Source organism: Mustela putorius, unplaced genomic scaffold (assembly GCF_011764305.1).
Source record: "Mustela putorius furo isolate JIRA1106 unplaced genomic scaffold, ASM1176430v1.1 tig00000721_pilon_pilon_pilon, whole genome shotgun sequence".
NCBI lineage: Eukaryota > Metazoa > Chordata > Mammalia > Carnivora > Mustelidae > Mustela > Mustela putorius.
The window spans coordinates 1,285,696-1,309,805 of NW_025421456.1; the positions used below are offsets into that span (position 1 = coordinate 1,285,696).

Genomic DNA, 24,110 nt, shown 5'->3' on the forward strand with positions numbered 1-24,110 from the left:
TGGTATTTTATTGTGGTTTTGATTTGTGGTACAAATTGTTATATGAGAAGAGTATCCATTTTTCAAAAATATACGGCTTTGCATTTAACTTAGCTTCCAAATTTATATTACCTACAATCAAAATTTTGATATCATTTAAAAATTCATTAGAGAATAATATGAGAGCAGTGGTTATAAATCAGGATCTCAGGGGTGCCTGGGTGGCTCAGTTGCTTGGGCAGCTGACTCTTGATTTCAGCTCAGGCCATGATCTCAGAGGTGTGAAATCAAGCCCCACATCAGGCTCTGTGCTGAGCAGAAGCTTGATTTATTCTTTATTCTCTCTCTTTCTCTCTCTCTGCCTCTCCCCTGACTGGCTCTCTCTCTCTCTCTCTCTCTCAAATAAATAAATCTTTGAAAATAATAAATAAAATAAATCAGGATCTCATTCCATACCTAAAAACAATTTCTTCGTGGATTAAAACAGTAATAAAAAGAAAAGTAATATAACTTTTAAAGGCATTGATAAATGCTTGTGTAGTGTTGGAATAAGAAAGTTTTCTGAGTAAAACCTAAAACTCAGAAGCTGTCTATACTCAGAAGCCATAAAACCCATTAACCTGTGTCATACTTCAAAACATAAAAATGTACAACTTCTTTATTCAAATGATGCAAGTTGATATATGGAGACAAATATTAGAAACAAAAATAGCAAAGCATTAACATTCATACCTATAGAGCTCCTAGAAACCAATGAGAAAACAGCCAAATGGTCCAATAAAAAAGTGGATGAAGAGAAACCTATAAGCATTTCTAAAAAGTAATGTGAATGGAACATAAAATTATAAAAAGAATACAACTTCACTAACCATTGCTTAAATGCAATGAAATATCACTGTTCCATCCTCAGACTGAAATAAAAACGTGACCAAATCAAACGTTGACTATACAGCTAAAGGGGCATTTGAATTACTGCTAAGAGGAAGAGCTTTTTCAGAAGGCAGTTGGGCAGGAGCAAAACTTACTATTCTATTAAAGAAAAACTTTAAAGAAAGCTATTACTATTCATATATTTCATAACTAAGATCTATTTGCACTAATGCTCTTGATATACATATAAAGTTTCATGTAAAAGAATGTTCACTGAAGTACTGCTCAAAATAGTAATAGTTAACAAAAAATGAGTAGCTTTATATGGATCTACCTGAAAAACTCTCCAAGTCATGTTAAGGCAAAGAAGTTCCAGATGACATCTATGTCCTAATACCACTTACATTTAAATATACTTATCTCCCAGATGGGCAGCTAAAACCTTGTGCTTTTTTCCAAGCTCTATCTAGAAGAATGTTCTCTTCTACAAAAACAGTGTGACATGTGTAAGTTACTGAAGATCTGACTAAGGAGATGAAGGAGATGGCTGGTATGCATTGCACTTGAAAAATTCACGTCTTATCTAACACTGTGGAATCTGTTTCCAGTAGTTGGTTTTCCCTGTTCCTAGACTATCTTTCCAATTCTGCTACCCAAACACAGCTCTCACCTTCTCATTTCTAATCTTCCACACTCTAATCCATTATAAACAGTGAGAAAATATGTCAAAGGCATTATACTGAGGATAACAATTACATTTTACTCTGTATAAAATAACCTCTAATTATGAGGACCACCAGCCTTCGGATATAGTAGTAAATGTGGTCATAATTATCAATTTGTAGACACAATGTGTACAGATTTAATATATTTAAGAAAACCCCAAAAAGTATACACAGGGGAGTGAATTAGAATTGTGGGTGACCAGGGAAGGTAGGTGCTGTTAGGGATCATGACCTAAGTTGCATAACTAAGTACCCATGCATTCATGTGTGGTTTTGATATTTTATTTTCTTAATATATCTACTACAAAAAAAAAAGGAAAAAAAATGTTAACCAAATTGAAAAAATAGCAAAAAAGGGGTGCCTAGGTGGCTCAGTCATTAAGCAACTGCCTTTGGCTGCCTTCAGATCAGGTCATGATCCTGGGGTCCTGGGATGGAGCCCTGCATCAGGCTCCCTGCTCAGTGGGGAACCTAATTCTTCTTCTCCCACTCCCCCTGCTTGTATTCCCTCTCTTGCAGTGTCTCTCTCTATCAAATAAATGAATAAAATCTTAAAAATAAAATAATCCAAAAAATTCATCTTCCTCTTTTTCAATATTTCCAGCTTTGAGGTTTTAAGAGGGTTAGGGATGTACACTTGATTAGGCAACTTAAGTGAGAAGTTCAAAATCCTGGACTGGGCTGGGCTAGGCTGTAAAAAGCACAGCAGAGAATAAAGCTGATATCCCACTTAAGGTGAGCTCAGGAGGTAAGCATTAGTCTGAAGCTTCAAGGCAGAGACAAGACTCGGAGGCCAGAGATTTAGGAGTTGAGGCCCTGTTCCCAGAGGAGCACAGATGAAGGAAGCTCTGAAGGGCAATGAGCAATGATTTGGTTCTGGCAAACACCAGGAGGTACGGTCTCTAGTCAGTGACTCTTAAGTTAATATCTGGGGGTGGGGAGAGTGGAGGGAGTAGAATAAAGCTGGGACGGAGGTTTCTCTATTAACATCCAAGAATAAAGGGGAATCACTGATTTGGCAGTAAGTAAACACCAAGTCAAGTATTTATCTCAAAATTACAACAGCTCAAATTAAAGGTTGAAAGATTAGTACTTAGGCATCTCAGACTGTGTAAACTCAATTAGTGTAGAATGAAAACAGCAAGGATTTCCCAGTGTATCACCAGACCACTAATACCCTCTTAAAATCAAGAAAGAAGAAGAGTATACAAACAGCACTGCAAATGTGGCAAAATGTACTGCAAATATATGTATGTTTTAAATCACATCTCGTATATTACAACAACTACTAAGAACATTAAATCTTATTTATTGGCTATGATCTATTTATGGATTTTATTTATCCATACTATTTATGTCACATTCAAAGCACAATGTGGCCAGTAAGTGCTATGAATTAAAGTACAGTACCTATCTTCAAACTTATAGTTTAATCTGGAAAATAAAGTGCTTATGTTAGAAAGTATACAGTGCTATCTCATCATGCACTGCAGAAAAAATTGCTTTAGTAGGGTAAGTGATTTGCCATTAGCTAAAAAAGCTTCAGACAAACATCGATCTCCTGTTTCTCTCTGTCAGATTCAATTCCTGCATGCCTCTCTCAGTGTGAGCATCTCGTCATTGTTGATGTGCTTCCAGAAAACAAAAATAGATAATTTTGTACAACTGAGCACCTTGAATGAACCACCCACGGCTTTACCTATAGCAGTGGTACCAAGGAGGAGAAATGTGGGAGAGAAATGTGGGGGAGAAATGTGGTACAAAGTCAAAGGAAAAAGTGACTGTGATGGACTTACTGAGTGATTCTTTCAGTCTACAACATCACACCTTCCTTAGAGATTTTCAAAGAGTTTTTTTATTATATAAAATTTATGCCATATTTTATACAGTTTTAGAATCTACTCCATGATTCATTTATGGAGAGACTTATGCTTTCCTTTAAAGAAGGCTTAATAAAATTTTACATGGGCAAAATCTGATCTGCAATGTCTGTCAAACAGACCATGACCAAAAAAACACTTTTTATATTGAAATTCAGCATACATACACATACAGACATGAATGTATTATTTCATTAAACTGCCCTTATTCTTATATCTTCTATTCTATTCTTTAATGTCCATTCATGACCCAGTAAATTGATTTCAAAACGCAAAGTGGTCATGGCCCAGAGTTTGGAAATCCCAATGAGATATTAATATAGAAGGCCCAATGGAATTATTCCATGAAAGGGTGTGACCAGAGTTCCTCACAGGCTTCTAAAGTTCATCTCTGGAGGGTTATGTAAAGGGTCAGAAAAGGCTTTTTATTTGAATAGACATTCCTCTGTCCCCTGAAGCTTGTTTATGACTTCATCAGGACAAAACCTCTCTGTATTCATTTCCATCATCAAGCATGTAGTGCCAGCTTCATGATCCAGGATGACTGAGTCCATCTAGAGGTCCCGCCTATAGCAGGAGGAGAGGAGTACTATACACCTTCTCTCATTTTGCTTTGCAATAAATTTGATAAGGAACAAAATGGAGGGTGAAGAGTACTTGACTAGAACTACAAGTTCTGAAGTGACTGTCCAGTTATGATTTATAGATCTAGTTTGATCCAGATGAACAATCATTATTTTAACTAGATCCAAAAAATTCAATTAGTATTCAGGTCAAATAATTGTCAAAAAGGATTAGGGAGAGGAAAAACTAATTTTATCCTACTGAGCCAATACAATTGGCAAAATGATGGAAGAAGTTATTAAGTTTTAGAAACAAAAATTACCCCTTTAAAGTTTGATATTGCCATAATCACACTGAAAGATAGTATTTCCTTTTCAAGCAAATCCAAATGTTAAGAGAAGAATGACGCTAAAATGAATAAAGTAAGTATAATAAAAATACAAAAGTTACATAACCAAAGAAACCAAAAGAACAATTATTTTATTTAAAATAACCACCTTTGGTTGTGCTATATGATGGAGATCAGTTAGACTCAGATGTTTGGTTTTTTTTCCCCCTAATTTCCTTGCATATCCTTATTTTTCAGTTTCCTAACTGGCCATTAATGAATAATGATGGAAGAAAAAGTTTATCTGCTTTTTCTACATAACTCTTTTGAAGCATATTTTAGACTTTTTCACTTAACCATACCAAATACATGCTAGGATCATACAGTCAGAATTACATTTGTCTATAGCAGAAGGATTGAATGTGCTTTCCACTTTGGAAATTATAGGCATCATTGTTTCTATCCTTCCCAAGACATCATTATTACTTTCATATGATTTATGGCTTAATGTATGTGAGATGGTGCAAAAATCCTGTGCCAAATTCCCATATGGCATATAACACAAGCCAAACTGAAAAACTCGTAAATGTGGGTAGATCAGTTTCATCAAAGAATGGAGCAAGAGAGTTCCAGAAACTGAGCAGGAAACTAGCCAGATAATTTTTTATAGTCATGCAATTCCAAAGCAGCAGTAATGAATGTGGTCCTGCCCCTGATCATTTAATGCTTGAGTTAAACCTAAGGGCAGTCAGCAAGAAATTAGGCAGAGACAATTTGGGACACTATCAATCAACTCTTTTTATTCTCTGGTAAATCTAACTTTTTTTTTTTTCCTTTTTAGGCTAAAGCTAAAATTATGTCACTAACTTTTAAATGATTTAAAATAGAAAGAATGATGCTTTGAAGTCTCAATAAATATTGAAATAACTATAACTCCAATGGACTGGTATAAGAGAAAAATAAGCAACAAGTTATTTTAAAAGATACTATATACATATTACTTAACAGCATGCTAAAACGTGTTAACCAAAATCAATAAGCAAGTAGTGCCATAGCCAGCTGGGCAAGCACTCCAAGCCCCCAAGCTTCAACTGCAATCCCACCACAGCCAGTGAGCAAAAAAGGCCCTCAAAAAGTACATCTCTCCAATGTCTGGAGCTGGTGGGAATCTCATGACTGGGGATTATACTTCTGGGCCCAAGAGTTATAGTAATACAGGCCTACAATCAAGAAGCAAGAAAAATCCTAAAAAACAAACTTTTCTTCCACCTGAAGGAGCTAGAAAAAGAAGAACAAACAAAGGCCAATGCCCGTAGAAGGAAGAAAATAATAAAGATTGAAGGAGAAACAAATGAAATAGAGAACACAATAGAGAACAAACAATAAAGGAGATGAATGAAACCAGGAGCTGGTTCCTTGAAAAAATTAACAGAATTGATGAACTTTTGGTCAGACCCATTTAAAAAAAAGAGAGAAAACAAGTAAAATTGGAAGTGAAAATATGAAAACAAAGTAATGATCATAAAGCTGTTCACTGAACTCAGAAGAATGGATGAAAACACCAAAGCCAAGATAGAAAATATAAGAAAGTACCAAACAGAAGTCACAGAACTGAAGAATATAATAACTGAACTGAAAAATACACTGAGGGGCTCAACAGCAGACTGGATGAAATGGAAGAACGGATCAGCAAGCTAGAAGACAAAAACAACAGAACTCTCCTCAAAGCAGCAAAAAGAAAAAGGAATTTAAAAAAGTAAAGATGGCTTAAGCAGCATATGGAACATCATCAAGCAGAATAACATCCACATTATAGGGGTCTTAGAAGGAGAATAAAAAGAAAGTGACATAAAACTTTTAGAAGAAATAATGACTGATAATTTTGCTAATCTGGGAAAGGAAACAAACATGTAGGTTCAGGAAGCCCAGTGAGATATCCACACTAACCCATGTTATAATTAAGATGTCAAAAGTCAAAGAGAGAATCTTAAAAATAGCAAAAGAAAAATTATGTGTTATGTACAAAGGAAACTTCATATAGCTATAAGCAGAGTTTTCAGCAGAAATTATGCAGGCCAGAAGACAGTGACATAAACTATTCAAAGTTGCAAAGGAAAAAACTCCCAACCAAGAATAGTCTACCTGGCAAGGTTATTATTTGGAATAGAAGGAGAGCTAAAGTATTTTCCAGATAAGCAAAACACCATTAAACAAAACCTAAAAGAAATGTTAAAGGGACTTCTTTAGCCTGAAAAGTAAGGGCACTAAGTAGTAATAAGAAAACATATGAAAGTAAAAATCTCACTGAAAAAGGGAAATATATAGTAAAAACAGTGAATTAATCATTTATAAAGCAATTATAAAGGTTAAAAGACAAAAGTAATAAAAGTAACTCAATAGTTAAGGGATACATAAAAGATGTGAAATGTGACATCAAGAACATTAAAAAACAGTAGTGTTTTTTAACACCATATTTATACCAATGGATAAATCACCCAGACAGAAAGTAGAAATCATATAGAGAGAAACTGTATAAGGAAATATAGGTTTACATGACACATTATACCAGATGTACTTAATAGATAAATACAGAACATTTCATCCAAAAGCAGATACAGAGACATTCTTCTCAGGTGCATATGCAATATTCTTCAGGATAAATCATATGTTAGGTCACAAAGCAATCTCAAAAAATTTGGAAAGACCGAAATCATTATCACACATTTTTCCCAACCATTAGGAAAAAAAAAAAAAGAAGAAGAAGAAATGAAACCTAAAGTTAGTAGAAGAAAGGAAATTACAAAGATCAGAATGGAAATCAGTGAACTAGAAGGTTCTTATAAATAAACTCAGAAAGAGGAGATGTTGAAACTGATACCACAGAAATACAAATCATCATAAAACTACAAAAAATTACATGCAAAAAAAATGGATGATCTATAAGAAATAGAAAAATTCCCAGAAATAAACTTTTAAGACCAAATCATGAATAAAAAATAAATAGACAAATTATACTAAGAAGACTGAATCAGTAATCAAAACTTCCCAGCAAACAAGAGTCCGGGACAAGATGGCATCAGTGAATTCAACCAAACATTCAAGGAAGATTTAATACTTATCATTCTCAAACTCTTCCAAAAGAAAATTGTTTAGGAGGGAATGTTTCCAAACCAATTTACAAAGACAATATTACCCTGATACCCAAATTAGACAATGACACCACAGAAAAAGAAGATGAGGAGGAAGTGGAGGAGATGAAAACAAAACAAAACACAACATTATAAGCCAATATACCAGGAAAAAAAAAAAAGACACAAATCTTTAACACAATATTAGCAAACAGAAGTTAACAACACATTAAGATCATATACCATGATCAAGTGGATTTATTCCAGAGATGCAAGGATGGTTTCAATATTCACAAATCAATCAACATGATAAACCACATTAATAAAATTAAAGTTAAAAATCGTACGTCCATCCCAAAGAGATGAAGAAAAAGCATTTGACAAAATTCAACATTCACTTATGATAAGAATTTCAACAAAGTGGGTATTGAGGGAATGCAGCTCAACATTATAGAGCTATATATAACAAGTCCACAGCTGACACCAAACTCCATGATGAAGAGCTCAAAGTTTTCATTTAAAATCAGGAACAAGATAAGGATGTCTATTCTCTCTCCTTTTTTCAACTTAATACTCGAAGTCCTAGCCAAAGAAATTTAGTAAGAAAGAGAACTAAAAGGCATCCAGATTGAAAGGAAGAAGTAAATCTGTCACTATTTGCAAATGACATGATGCTATATATAAAAAAACCCAAAGATTTCACAATAAAACCGTTAGAACTAATAAATGAATTCAATCAAATTTCAAGATACAAGATTAACACACAAAAAACCCACTGCATTTTCATACACTAATAAGAAACTATCCGGAAGAGAAATCAAGAAAACAATCCTATTTACAATCGTATCAAAAAGAACAAAATACTTGGGAGTAAATTTAACCAGAAGTGAAAGACCTGTACTCTGAAAACTGTAAAACATTGATGAAAAAAGCTGAAGACACAAATAAATGGAAAGATATGTCATGCTCATGGACTGGAAGAATTAATACTGTTAAAATGTCCATATTACCCAAAGTAATCTATAGGTTTAATGCAATCGCTACCAAAACCCCAATGACATTTTTCACTGAAGTAGAAACAATAATTCTAAAATTTGTATGGAACTACAGAAGACCTCAAATATCCAAAGCAATCTGGATCAAGAAGAACAAAGTCAGAGGTATCACATTCCCAAATTTCAAACTATATTACAAAGCTATAATCATAACAGTATGATATTAACAAAAAATAGACACATAGATCAATGGAAGAGAATGGAGAGCCCAGAAATAAACCCAGGCGTATATGTTCAAGAGAGAAGGCAAGAATATGCAATGAAAAAAGACTAGTCTCTTCAATGAACAGTATTGTGAAGACTAGACAACTGCATGCAAAAGGAAGAAACTAGACCACTATCCTACCAAATATTCAAAAATCAATTTAAAATGGATTAAAAGCTTGAGTGTAAGACCTGAAACCATAAAACTCCTAAAAGAAAACATAAGCAGTAAATTCCTTGACATCAGTCTTAGCCATGTTTTTCAAATCTGGCTCCAAAGACAAGGGTAACAAAAGCAAAAATAAACAAACAAAACTACATCAAATTAAAGAACATCTGCACAGCAAAGGAAACCACCAACAAAATGAACAGAAGGGGAGAAGATATTTGCAAATCATGTATCTGATAAAAGGTTAATATCCAAAATATATTATGAACATATGCAACTCAATAACAACAAAAAAAATCCCTTTAAAAATTGGAAAAATGATCCAGAAATGGAAAAAGGATCCAGATAGACATTTTTCCGAAGAAGACATACAGATGTCCAACAGGAAAAGATGATCACATGACTAATCATCAAGGAAATGCAAATCAAAGCCACATGATATATTACCTCACACCTGCCAGAATAGCTATCATCAGAATGACAAGAAATAACAAGTGGTGAAAAGAATGTAGGAAAAAAACCCCACATACTGTTGGTGGAAATTTAAGCTGGTACAACCACTATGGAAAACAGTACTAAATTTCTTCAAAAAATTACAAACTACCTTATGATCCAGCAATTCCACAGATGGGTATCTATCCAAAGTAAACAAAATGCTAATTTAAAAAAATATATAGGTACCCCTACATTCACTGTAAGATTATTTACAATAGTCAAGATATGGAAACAACCTAAGTATCCATCAATAGATGAATGTATAAAGAACATGCAGTACATGTCTATACAATGGAATATTACTCAGCCACAGAAAAGAATAAAATCTTGTCATTTGTGACAACATGGATAGACCTTGAGGGTATTAAGTTAGATGAGATAAATCAAACAGAGAAAGACAAAATACTTAATAATTTCACTTATAAGTGGAATCCAAAAAAAAGAAGGAAAGAAGGAAAGAAAGAAAGAAAGAACTAAGAAACAGAACAAAACAAAATCCAGATTCATAGTTAGAGAACTGAGTGGTGCTTGCCAAAAGGTGAGGGGGTTTTAGGGGTAGTATGGGTGAAGAGAATCAAGAGACACAAATTTCCAGTTATAACATGAGTAAGTGATGGTGATATATGTACAGTATAAGGAATACAGTCAATAATATTGTATTCACTTTATATGATGACAAATGATAATTAGACTTACTGTGGTAATCAGTTTAGAATATATACAAATGTTAAATCATTATTTGTATACACTAAACTAATAATACTGTATTCCATTTATACCTCAATAAAACCATTTTTTAAAAATCAATTTTTTTATCACATCATAAATACATCTTAATATATATTATTAAGATGTTGAATGTCTTTGGACAAATTTTCTGAATTCAGCTAAAACATTATTTATTATCAACACAGAGTAGATAAGATAAGATTAATACATTCTGAAATAAGAACCAGAATAAAGGTAAAGCGCAGGAAATGCAAAGAAAAATTAATTAAGGAAACTCAGAGATCATAACTTGGAGTCTTATCAGAAAAGAGGAAGGGGTAGGGTACCTGGCTGACTCAGTCGGTAGAGCATGTAACTCTTAACTGCAGGGTTATGGGTTCAATCCCTACTTTGGGTGAAGAGTTTAGCTAAAAAGAAAATAAAATAAAAACTTGAAAGAAAAGAAGAAGGGGAAGTTAGGTCATGCTGACTGAAGGCAAATGTCAAATTGTCTTAGGTATTACTACTGCAGAGAAAAGAAAAAAATCTAGAAAAATAAGCTAAGGTCATGGGTAGAGGACTCTGAATGACAGGGTAACATGCATGTACCATAACTTACATAGCCATTGGAAATCTACTCCTAATATTAGAGTACAAGAGTGATAGAGCTGTGCTATGGAAAATTTATCTACAAGGATGGATAAGTGGAAAGTGACATGTAGTAAGAATCTAATTACATGGGTATTAAAGTAATGAAGATGAGCAATAATCAGGATGACAGGATGGCAAAGGAATGAATGACCATGAGGGTGATGAGCCAATGCAGAGGGTAAAATCTTTACAAATTGGCTTCTAAGGGTGCCTGGGTGGCTCAGTCAGTTGGGCTTCCAACTCCTGATTTTGGCTTGGGTCAAATCTCAGGGTTATGAGGTCAAGCCCCAAGTCAAGCTCTGCACTGGGAATAGAGCCTGCTTAAGATTCTCTTTCTTGGGCCACCTGGGTGGCTCAGTTGGTTAAACAGCTGTCTTTGGCTCAGGTCATGATTTCAGGATCTTGGGATCGACCCCTCAGCAGAGTCCTCAGCCCTCAGCAGAGAGCCTGCTTCTCTCTCTCCCTCTGCCTGCTGCTCTGCTTACTTGTGCTCTCTCTCTCTACCTCTCTGTCAAATAAATAAACAAAATCTCAAAAAAAAAAAAAAAAAGATTCTCTCTCTCCCTCTCCATCTGACCCTCCCCTGGTCACTTTCTTTCTCTATATAAAAAAAAATAAATACATACATACATAGATAAAAATAAAACCAATTTTTAAAAAAGAGCTGGCTTCTAATTTTAAAAAGTGTCTAAGACTAAAGAAACAGACAGGAGTAAGTATATGCTTCTCTCATTAACAGAAAGGAGAATCTCCAGAAGAGATGTTATCAGCGGCATAAAGAACGAAAAGGTCATTCTGGGACATGCTAAATTCATTAAGTTAAAAGATATCCAGTTATGTATCAAATAAAGAAAAATAAATGTGAGTCTGAAGACTGGGTTAAAGAAAGAAATCATTTGGGATCTGCTGAAATAGAGTCGATGGCAGAAGTCACGGATACAGCTGACACAGAGAACCTAGAAGAAGTCCACCTCCTGAGGGAGGAGACATGAAAGGGTCCAGAGTAATTGACAGAACACCTAGCCAAGTCTACACCAAAGATGAAGAGAATTTCAAAAAAGCTACCATGAACAAGGGTGTAGAATTTTAGAGAAAAAAAAAGGAAAAGAAGAAAAGACTTTGCAATTAATACAACACTGGGAAACACTGGATGACACTTTGCTCTACGAACAGTTTCAGTGGGAGGAGGAAGACAGAAACAAGGCCGGGGTGGGGTTATGGCATGAGTGAGGAGGTACAACGTATAAGCAACATCGTCCTCTAACTATTCCACATGTACATCATGTCCAGATATACAAAAAAAACCCTTTAAAAAATAAATGATTAGAAATCAAATCAGCAACTCAGCAAAAATAATATTAATAAGGTTTTACCTTCTTGTGATTCTTGTAAACATTTCTGTGGGCAAATCCCTTTCCACAAAGCTTGCATTTGTAAGGCTTATCTTCACTGTGTATTACTTTGTGGGCGCCCACTTGATCGAGTCTCTTGAAAGATTTATTACAAATCTCACAATTGTAGGGTCGTTTTTCTGTGAAAAATGAGCGGAGACAATCTCATATCTATATAAAGGTAAAGGATAAAAAGGGAAATAGCCTTACCTTATACTACTTCTGAGGGAAGGTCGACCAAAACATGACTGAAACAACTGAGAAAAAAAATCTACGTACCAATCCATTTCTGTTAGATATAGGAGCCTATTCACAAAAGAAATGTGAGCTAGTTCTCTTATAGACTCATATTGTAAACTACATGCATAAAACAGCTGAGATCTAAGGATAAAATTTGAATTCAAAGAAAAAACCCTACTTCCAGATGAAAAATCCACTAGTAGGTGTGAGTTTAAACCAAAGTCACAATTCCAAATGTTAAGAGTAGCCTGACAGTGATAAAAGTAAAAGACAGACCTGCCTCCTACTCAAACAAGAGGACCCCATATGGGCACAGCTTCAATTCTCAGCAGAAACAACACACTTAGGTTGTTGTATAAAATTCATATTTGTGCCATGTTCATGTAATGTTGAAATTCCAAATGTTAAGAGTAGCCTGACAGTGATAAAAGTAAAAGACAGACCTGCCTCCTACTCAAACAAGAGGACCCCATATGGGCACAGCTTCAATTCTCAGCAGAAACAACACACTTAGGTTGTTGTATAAAATTCATATTTGTGCCATGTTCATGTAATGTTGATCACCAGATTTAAAAACCACTGTTTGTTTCAAACAAAGCATATCTGAACAGACCACGGGTGTCTGATCTCCTATTTTCATTTGTCAAAATATCTATATCTGTCTCTAAGCAAAGTGGATATTCAAAAACATTCTGACTTCAATAGCCTCCAATGACAGACATTCTAAACCACAGAAAGATACTTCATAAAACAAAATTTATTCTCAGACCTAATTTTTGAAAAATCTGTTTAACAGACCTATTACTCAAACTTGCTTAAAATGAAGCTGTAGCTTTAAAAACATATTCTCAAAATGCATTTATAAATTTCTCATTAACATTTATCAGTACCTTAGTTAGAATATAAAAGTATGTAGAAAGGTAGAAACCATAATTGCTGAATTCCTCTGAAAAATCAAACACTACACTAGCACAATACATGATGATCTCATTTAATCTTCACAGCAAATTTGAATGGTAGGATACCTTTTCACAGATAAAGAACAGAATCTAAGGTTCTAACAGGAGTAGATTAAAAATTAAATGGTGACTCTGAAGATTTTGTGTATCATTTAGTCCAACCACCTTGGCTTTATAAATAAACAGGTCTAGAGAGGCTAAGTAACTTGTTCAAAATCACTTGACTAGTTAATGACCAACCTAGCACTAAGAGCCAGGTTTCCTGATTACTACTCTCAGAGCTCCTGAAAATGACAAAGTGAATCTTTCACAGTGATTTCATTTTGAATGGAAAATATATATTTTACCTGAGTGAGTGATCATGTGACGTTTTAGCTGATTAGCTGAAATAAATTTCTTCATACATTCTTGACAATCAAATACTTCATGAATCTGCAAAAGGTTAAGTGGACAGTTAAGTCAACTGTCAAAGCCAAATAAATTAGAACAAAAGTATAAACATGTGGATAGCTGTTACCGTAATATCAATGTATTATAATTCAGCCCTAATTTGTTCACAGTGTCTTATATAAACTAAAAATGCAATGAACATGTTACCAAGTAAAAACATCATTAAAAGAAAATACAAGATTGGAGAGGCACCTGGATGGCTTAGTTGGTTAAGTGTTGGCCTTCAGCTCAGGTCATTGATCCGTCCTGGGATCTATCCTTGCACTGGGCTCCCTGCTCAGTCGGGAGTCTGTTTCTCCCTCTCCCTCTCCCTCCCCACCCTCTCTCTTTCTCTCAAATAAATAAATAAAAGTTTAAAAAAAGGAAATAAAATACAAGATTGCAGCACACTATTTAAATATGTTAAATAGCTGACCCATTTAGTGCATATTACATTTCTACACTCTGTAAAAAGTTATACCTAATATCCATTAACTCTCTGTTATGCACAAATTTAGATTTGGAAATATGAAAACCTATAGGTAATAAGACTCCCTTTACAATAGTCAAACCATTTTATATTTAAATATGTATAGTACAGAACAAAACATTATTTACCATGAAAGGCAAGAAGATACATGATTCTGAAAGACATTTAGCTCACAGTGAGGTTCTTACATGACAGGAAGGCCACAATAAAAAGAAAAGCTCAGGGTGCCTGGGTGGCTCAGTTGGTTAGGCCACTGCCTTCAGCTCAGGTCATGATCCTGGAGTCCCGGGATCGAGTCCCACAGAGGGCTCCCAGCTCTGCGGGGAGTCTGCTTCTCCCTCTGACCTTCTCCCCTCTCATGTTCTCTCTCACTCTCTCTCTCAAATAAATAAATAAAATCTTTTAAAAAAAGAAGAAGAAGAAAAGCTCAAAAACCATAATGAGTAAGAAGAGGAGGAGCATAACCTTAGCAAACAACTAGCTAAATAATTATTATAATTGGATATTAAATTTAGCTCTTTCCCATCCAGACACTACATCAGAGAAATCATATAGGTAGTATGAAAAGTAGAAGCCCAGTTTATGATCAAAATCAATGCACAAAGTTCTAAAAGGAATGTATTGCCAGAAGTCTTGTATGAGAAATATCAACCGCCCCAATGAACAAAAGCATCACTTGTTTTGCCAAAGATTCAAAAATAGTGCTTTTGTTTCAACCTCAGGAAAGGTAGAGCTCACAATACTAAACACCAGAGAAGCAAAGCCTCTTCTGCAGAAAGCCGGGTACTATGCTTATCCCTGTAGAATAAGTAGGGCCCCTGCAGAGAAGTCAAGGCAGAGGACCATGAACTGGCACAGCGGTGAGTCACGAGGGGAGGCTTGGGTTGCATTCTAGTGACTGGATCCCATGATCTAAGTGGCCATGGAAGAGCTCAAGACAGAGAGAGTAAAAAAAAAAAAAAAAAAAAAAAAAAAAAAAAAAAAAAAAAAAAAAAAGGATAAGGCAGGGAAACAAAAGCTAGGGGAAAGTTAACAGATCCCAGGTCTGCAGTCTATACCTTAATTCTGTGCTCAATCACACGGCAGGTCTGAGACTGCCTACCCACCCCCTGCTTCTGTCAGCCCTGACTCTTGGTTAGTCAGTTACCTCATCTGGGAAGAGCAGAGAAAAGGTAGATAAACAAGGCACAGGCAGAACGATGTCATTCCACTGGAGTCTAACTTACATCCCCACTTACATACAGTGCCACCTCATCTCAGTCAGTGAATGTATGGAGTCCAGAGAGTTCTAGGATTCCTCAGAAAACAATGTGGGCTCTGCACAAGTACTCAGAAAGCAAGAACTATGCAGTACAGACAAAAAACTTTCAGGCTGAACCATTTTAAAGACAGCCTCTTCAATCATCAAAGACCCTCACCATGGCTTTGGTTGAACAACAATGTTTAAGGAGCAATGATATTATGGGTAATGTCTATTTAAAGACAGTATGAAGAGATTCTTATGCTTAAACTCTTTGTTTCTGTAAGATGTGCCTTTTATAATAACAACATACCCTTAAAAATGATGATGTGCCTTCTAAACCACACATAAATGAAAATATATTTATTTTCATTTTAATATGAAATTCATATTAATAACTAAATTTTTAAAATTAGTCATCCATATATAAAATGTTAACTGTTAAATAAAATACTGCAGCATAGTACCCATACTTGTTCACTTCTTAACTCCAGTGGCTCCTGAAATGAAGTATTTTTAAAGGTTCAATTGAACTGATTTTCCACAATCACAAAATAGAATTTTCACTGTACAGGAAAGCATTTTTGTATTGACTATCTTACTTACAGTGGAAAATTCAGGTTGAAACTATGTTTAAAAATCCCCAAAAAGCTGAATAAAACAATCAGATTTCAAGTGAAAACGACAAGTAATAACACTATTTATTTATGCCTAATGCTAAATAAAGCACAATTTTCAAAATCTCCAGCTTAGTAATTGATATGGTGGGTAATAATTTACAATCTGAAGTCCCTAGTTAGATAATTTTCAAGAAGGATCATAATATGTCTAACTGTAACACAGGATAGTATACAGAAATTAAGGTACCAGTCTAGATTATGATGTAATTTGGCATATTCATAAAGCACCCTCTACTGGCAAGGGAAAATACTGCAACCAAACTCTATTAGACATTCAACATAGCTGCTGTTAAGAGTCAAAAATGGTAGTCAGTAAAAGCTGCCTGTGGATTCTGAAAGGCTAAGTTAAAGGGGCCATGCTAGAATGAAGTGCCACATTCACCTAGTAAGTTAATAGCATTTTGCAGAGATAACTTGGGTGCTGTGTTCTACTGAGATGCCTAAATTATAACCATAACCACTATTTCTGCTTCTGTACCTTCGCTTGCTAACCCATGAGGAGATGGAAAATTACCAGCAAACTTTCTATAGGCACTCTGTAACCACACAACCCCCGCCCAGAATGAAACCTAGCAGAGTGGCCGTTCCCGGACCCCCACCTGGCTCTGGGCCAAGAGATAACAGCCATCTGGCGCCAGAGAAACCCCCACCCAGAACTGGACATGACAAAGTGACTGGTCCCAGACCCCCCCACCCAGCTTTGGGTACAGGAGATAATAACCATCTGGCACCCCGTAGCTTGACAGGGAGACCCCAGCCAGTCCTGAGGTGACACATACCCTAGCGGTGCCAACCAAGCAGTTTGAAGAATGACAGCCCTTTGACCTAACCAAGAATCTGTTCCCAGCCCTTTTGCTGCTCTGTAGCACGCCAGTCATATTATGGAGTTGCTGTTTGATTTTCCCGTGGTATGTAGTGATTTGTTACGAGATACTATGATGTATGCCAAATCCCTGCCTCCCCTAAAATAGTGTATAAAAAGTGCTGTGATCCTGAGTTCAGGACCTCTTAGTGTCACTGGCAACAAGTGCGCGGAGGTCCAGGTTTGAACTCGTAATAAACGACCCTTGCTGTTTGGCTTTGACTCTGGACTCTGGTGGTCGTCTTTGGGGGGTCTCGAAATTTGGGCACAACACTACCACCACCAGGTAGTATTTAGATCTGCCAAAATATTCCTTGGGGAAAAGATTCTTATATTATGAAAAAAATAAATGGAAAGTAGAACATTTTTCAGAAATATACCCTACAACCAACTTTGCTGAAACATTCTATTGGGAAAAATCTTTAATTTGGCAAAATATCTTACACTTCAACTTCTTATGATTTAAACAGACCGGAAATACGTATAAGTACAAAGATATTTAGAAAATATCTATTCAATTGGATTTAATCTTTTTGTCTCAGACCAGGTTCTTATTCAGAAGTCATGCCAGTGAAGTGAGCAGTACAAGTACTAAAACTAGAATGATACAGTGAAGATAAGCATGGTTCGTGCACAAGAATTATGTACAAATTCTTCAAGTGTTCTATAATTTTTAAACAATCCCATAAGAAAACCATTTGGAGAGTGAAAAGAAAAAAAAGTTTCATGGTACTCAGAGAAAAAAAAAGTTCCAAGTCACATTTAATAAAAGAGAGAACAGAGACCCCATGTACATGAAGTGTTAGGGACAGAAGAAGATGACACCCACTGTCCTCAGTCTCAGTCCACTGCTTGTTCCATTATTTCTCCCTGAGGATCACAATCACCCAACATATAACATACATCTTTTCCATCTAACTATCTCACATGTTTGTAGATTAATCCATGGCACATGGTTAGAGCTATCAGATTGAATATCATATGAACTTTAATGTCTGTCAGATTACTTTGGAATATAACAATATACAAATAAAAAGATAAATTAATTTTGTAAACCACAAGAAAAGTAAAATTTTATATTCACTAGTACCATCTCTTTTCTTCTTCGATATTAAATCACTAAAAGAAAATATTATATGTTCTTAGATATTCTGACAAAACAATATGTGAAATTATTAAAGAAATCATTTCTCTTTGTTATTACAATATAAGACAATATGATATAGTATGAATTTTTCTAGACTTTGCTATAATAAAAACAAAAATTGCAATTCTACTTTAGTTCTATTCTATTGTAAATTCTATTAATGAGGGCTACTGTTGTTAGGGTTAATAACTACAGTATATTTTTCCGGTTAATTTTCCACATAAAAAGAGTAACTTAGTAAGTTTTATGCTTATTACAAAATGTATTAAATTTATTTTCTGCAAATATAACCATTCACTCCTAGTAACAACCCTCTGACATACTTGTACATTATTTTTAGTTCTTCATAATATGCATAATATGCATCCATTTAAACAGCTAAGTGTTATTACGGTGCATATTATAAATGCACAAAACTACATGTTTTCATCAATTATATGGTATTTCCTGAGCAAACAGCAACTGACAAAGCTTGAAACCAGGATGAGGTGTTGCAGTGACAGGCTCAACTAGATGTCACACTTTGTACTGGAGAAATATTTCTACTAATTCTGAGTGATAACTCAAAATTTATTTTTGCAAGAGCTTACTTTTCTGCATTATTGGCCTTGCATTTTAGAATATGTTAGTATATAAATTAATGACAAAACTCTGTCTCTATAAGTATAAAAAATCAACTAAAAATTTTCATGGCAGACACTATAAATGACTAAAAGATCTTATATTCTGATGAGCATTAATCTTTATCTTACTGACCTTTCTATGTTCCTGCAGGCTTGATGCCGAAGAACACTTTTTATTGCACACTGAACATATGAGCTTTTTCTTAGGATCTCCTAAAATGAAAATAAGATGCTGTCATGATTTAAATGAGAAAATTAGAAGGAGCATCAGATACAATGTTTCTAGGTGATACATCATTTCTAAACAGGTATTTCATCTTAACTTAGAATTTTAAAACTTTCAGTGTTATAGTTACATCCATTAAACTGCATTTTAAACCCTTTCTTTTTAAATCTGAAAAATATTCAGCATGATATACCACTTTCTACATAAATTAAATAGTCTTTCACCTTTCCATAAACTAATGTAAAATTTTTTAAAGCACACTTACATGGAAAATTGTACTTGAAATTAATCACATGTGTTTATAAAAAAAAAAACTTATGGGATTTATTAACTCATAAGTTGATTTTGCTACTTGCTTTAAATTTTAACAGAATATTTCATTTAATCATATGGATTTCTTAAGATGGAATTCATAGATTATTCTTTCCAGAACTAGATTCCTGCAAAATCTATGAATATATACTTTCTCATATTAATATTAAGAACCAGAAAATAAAATCAAGTACAATAAGACATTATACTGGCATTCATATTAATATACAAATCAAAACAAGCCCAATTTTGTCTTCCTACATAGTGATTATAGTAGTTCATTTCATATTTCAAATTTCACAGTGGTTATAGGATTGAAGACTCAATAAAACATTTTTTCAAATATGATGTAATAATAGTACTATCTGCACTACCACAAATAACTGGAGTGGGTTTTTTTAATGTGTAATTAATGAATTTCAAATATACAAAAAGTAAAAAATAGTATGAGGAACTACCATGTATCCATCACCTGGCCCCAGCAATGACAAATCCCAGGCTATTCCCACCTCAACCGCAACTCCATCTCCTCCCCCATTATCCATTATTTTGGGGAAAAAAAAAATTTTTTTTTAAGTTTTACAGAATGATTTTATCATCCGACTATATTTATGAAAGAAAAACACTTTTAGAAAAAGAAAAATATGAATTTTGGTCTTATTCTTCAAGTTACTTATTTCAAAAATAATAGCACTATTTTTAGCATGCTGAATATTATAGCCAAGAAAATTTTTCTTAGTGAATGACAAGTAATTTGGCTACTGAGGGAGAAAATCCTCGCAAACAAAATCAGTATTCTCTGTACATATAGACTGAATACATGAAGGTCAACTGAGAAAGAATATTCCTTCTTTTCCAGCTCCTACTAGCTGGCATTTCCCTCCTTCAATCCATAATCTTTTATTGTTCTATCTTATCCCTCAAACCAGCTGCCCCTTGATACTAGATCCTATCCTTTCCATATAGGTAGGTCAGAGGCTGAGGGAGAGAAGAGAAAAAGAAGTGAGACATCCCCAACCATACCTCTTACTTTACTTTCATCTTCCTGCCACTGTCCCTCCAGCTATCATAGGCAGTATACCGTACCTCATCCCTACCCTGCAACCTTTCCTCCTCATGTCTTCTATTCTTCATCCTAGGACTAAAATCCCAGTTCTTTTGAGAAAAAAAAAAAAAAATTTTAAAGCTTATGACAATTTGCCTGAGAGTACAGACAAATGTTATCTCCCATAAATACAAAACCTCTTGGTTTTAGTATCCACAGAACCTAAACAGAAGAAAATAATGGAAGTGGGTTAAGGAAGTCCAGCCTTTCTATGTTTCATCGGTTTCCTCTTGGATAACTTGAAGGTCCTCACCACTCTACCAGCTTCCCTAGGTTGAAGGACAAGAGCATCTACCAAACTGTAACTACACTTTATACTATTTTAGTTTTGCTATATTCAGGTAAGTCTGATTTTTGAGTTTCAGATTCAACTTTCAAAAACATTCAGGAACACATTATTTATGATGGTAGAAGATGTATGAGAAATTAATACAACCGTACTGAATACATAGTCATCTAAGTACTGTGAGTTTCAGTACAATATGGGTTAGGTATTCTGCCAGGCGTTCTACAATCATGTGTGTGAACACTGCTTTGCTTTGCTATTCTGAATGTGGAATATTCTTCCTCCAAATGTTTGTGTATCACACCAAAGAAAGGGGAGAAGCAAAAGAGGGGCTATGCATGAGAGACCTGTTATGTATTGATCCCAACAAAAGGTACATATAGTAACCTCTGATTAATAATAGTACATTCCATATTTTGTATGTTTCCACAACATAGAAATATAAAAATAATTTCTTTTATAAGTTATTTCCTACAAAGTCAACATGAATTTCCAGAATCAATAATATTATAATATTCAAGGCCAATTACAAGAAGCCTCAAAGAAATTATGCTTATAGCACAGCCTGAAGACCACATGCCCAATGACAAGAATGCAAGTTTCCAGAGTTTCAGTATGCATCTGGTTTTTTACTTAGTTCAGCAAAGTTAACTTTAAAAATGACATGAAAGATTTGTTATAATACATAGCAGACAAGGATGGAGAAAATTAAGAACAGCATTTTAAACATAACAGCTTAAAAAAAAAAAACTACGAAGACAGGTCTATCAAAAAGTTATGCCTGCCTTTTGTAAGCACAGGAAAGGCCGAAGTATAATGAATTCAGGAAAATGCCATCTTCCCTAAATCACCCGTATATTCTTCAAAAGGAAAAAAAAGAAGTCAGAACACTGTAAAGTCCTACTGAAAGCATCCTGAAGCTGTATTTTGCAAGCCATCCTTTCTACCGCTTAGAACTGCCATACAGAGCTCAGACATAGTACGAGGCCCACCCAGGGATGCCAAGTGGGAGCCAGCAATCACACTCATAGTTGCTTCTATGTAACTTTAACATTAAAGGAGATACTTTTTGGACAATGAACATAGGATATGGAGGCTGAGTACTGATTATCCTGTTCTCACACATGTGAGAATAAACAAGATAGGAGAAGAGAAATCCACTTTCCCCATATCCAGAAAGACATCTTTCCACACATTTCCAGAAGCCAAGGGCAAATGTAAACACATGAGAAAAGCGTAAGTACAGGCGGATATGAGGAGTTCCACGAAGGTTGGCCTCCTTTAAGGAAAAGACACCGAGGAAGTGAAAAGTTAACTCTGACATTACAGCCATCTGTTCAACTCGGCGCCATAGATTTAGTCCCTGAGCCAAAATACATTTACCATGTGCTAAACAGATACAATCTAAGTGACAGTCAACTGTTGTCTTTGTTTTATTGTTTAGCTGCCCATTAGAAGGCATTCAAATAGTATCTGCCTTATTAATTCAAATACATTCAATTCCCATGTCAAAATGCAGTAATTTTCTCCAATACAGAAGAAATATAAATTTAAAAAATGGAATTTTACTGTAAAAATATTAAGGCATGAGAGCATTACGCAATAGTTTTAAAATATGTTTCTGTAAAGAGAAATTTTGTATTTCACCTGTAAATTGTCACAATATTGATTCTTAATACACCCCCCCTACCAAGCTCCAGTAGGTTCTAGCTTAGGTTTCCAGCTATGATTACTTTAGACATAGGAAAAATGACAAATACTGTCGAAATCAACTTGAACAAGAAACAGTGTTCAGTGAAAGAAAAAAGTCCCCTGCCAGAGCTCCACATCTGTGTGAGTCCGATGGAAAAGCAAGCTCTCTCCTTGAGAGCAAGAATTAAAAACAGATCACTGCAGCCCAGGGAGAGAAGGCCCCTTTAAGAACGACCCTGCAGGGACTTCTCACCAGCATGGACATTTTCCTGGTGTCTTCGGAGAGCATCCCGGCTCTTCAGCCTCTTCCCACAGCTGTCGGCCTTGCACACAAACCGGGCATCTCCCCGGCAGGTCTCCTGATGCTGCTCAAAACTGCAAGACAACCAGGCAAGAGGAAAAGGGAGAAGAGATGGTGAGGCCATACTTAACTAATTCTTACATCATGGCCAAGCTTTTGCAACGCGAGCTCTCCAGCAGAGTTTCTGGGTCATCTCACGTACTACCTGGGCAGGTAAAAAGGAAACACTTAAAATCCCACTGCAGCCTCGTGATACTAAGTCACAACAAAGCATGGAAAACATGCATGCTAAAAATGACCCACAATTAAGTAACAGCCATCTGAGAACTCAAGACACAAAACCTTGATGCTGAACTGAAGGAAGAACTGCAGACGGAGCACTGAAAGCTTCGTGAAGAATCCTTCAGACTGCTTCTCGCCGGGCACTGAAGAACACTGAGGGAAGACAGAAAAAAAAAAAAAAGAAACAAACAAATAAATAAATAAAAACTGGAAATGTAAGACAAAAACTTAAGAAAATCTCTCTACTTTAAACAAAGTCCTATTTGTGATCTCTGTTTTCATTCTGTCTTTTGCCCTGTAAAATTTTGATCAGTACCTTATTTAACTGTAAGAACCAGCTCAGCAAAAATATATTTGGTATAGATTCAATAAAAGCTGACCGAACTGCAGGTTTTTTTGTTGTTTTTGTTTTGTTTTGTTTGTTTTGTTTTGTTCTTTAAGATTTTATTTATTTGACAGAGAACACAAGTAGGCAGAGAGGCAGGCAGAGAGAAAGAGGAGGAGAAGTTAGGCTCCCCACTGAGCAGAGAGCCCGATGCAGGGCTTGACCCCAGGACCCTGAGATCATGACCTGAGCCAAAGGCAGAGGCTTTAACCCACTGAGCCACCCAGGTACCCCCAGATTACAGTTTTAAAGTCTATTCACTAAAAAGTATATAGCTCATGCTTTTTTTTTTTCCAAAAGCCTGTAACAGAATTTCCAAATGTTTAATCTATTGCTATTATAAAACTTCTTTTAAGTTTTGAGCAGAAATTCTTCATCACAAATTTCATAAGTAACATGGATGCATATAATATGTGAAAATTATCTTAATATAAAATATAGCACGCTTCAGAATTTTACTTCAATGAATAAAAAAATGAAATAGTACATCTCTATTACAGATTTCTTGCTCATATACGAAGTGACATTCTTAAAATAAAAATACATGTATCTACCTCTCACTTTTATTTTTTTATTTTTTTTTTTTTAAAGATTTTATTTATTTATTTGACAGAGAGAAATCACAAGTAGATGGAGAGGCAGGCAGAGAGAGAGAGAGGGAAGCAGGCCCCTGCTGAGCAGAGAGCCCGATGTGGGACTCGATC

General features: G+C 35.1%; 1 protein-coding gene and 1 non-coding gene across 2 annotated transcripts in view; one reads left to right on the forward strand and one right to left on the reverse strand.

Moving 5' to 3' along the window:
* Nucleotides 1–24,110, reverse strand: part of PRDM5 (PR/SET domain 5) — a 217,629-nt gene that overhangs the window by 85,525 nt on the left and 107,994 nt on the right. The window contains exons 6-10 of the mRNA XM_004747989.3: nucleotides 23,082–23,174; nucleotides 22,692–22,813; nucleotides 18,951–19,030; nucleotides 13,694–13,778; nucleotides 12,130–12,287 (exon numbers count right to left, since the gene is read on the reverse strand). Of these exons, the coding sequence (XP_004748046.1) occupies nucleotides 12,130–12,287; nucleotides 13,694–13,778; nucleotides 18,951–19,030; nucleotides 22,692–22,813; nucleotides 23,082–23,174 (538 nt within the window). The remainder of the gene's footprint in view (nucleotides 1–12,129; nucleotides 12,288–13,693; nucleotides 13,779–18,950; nucleotides 19,031–22,691; nucleotides 22,814–23,081; nucleotides 23,175–24,110) is intronic.
* On the forward strand, nucleotides 17,618–17,721 carry LOC123393044. The gene has a single exon (XR_006607746.1). It is a non-coding gene; the product is annotated as a U6 spliceosomal RNA (small nuclear RNA).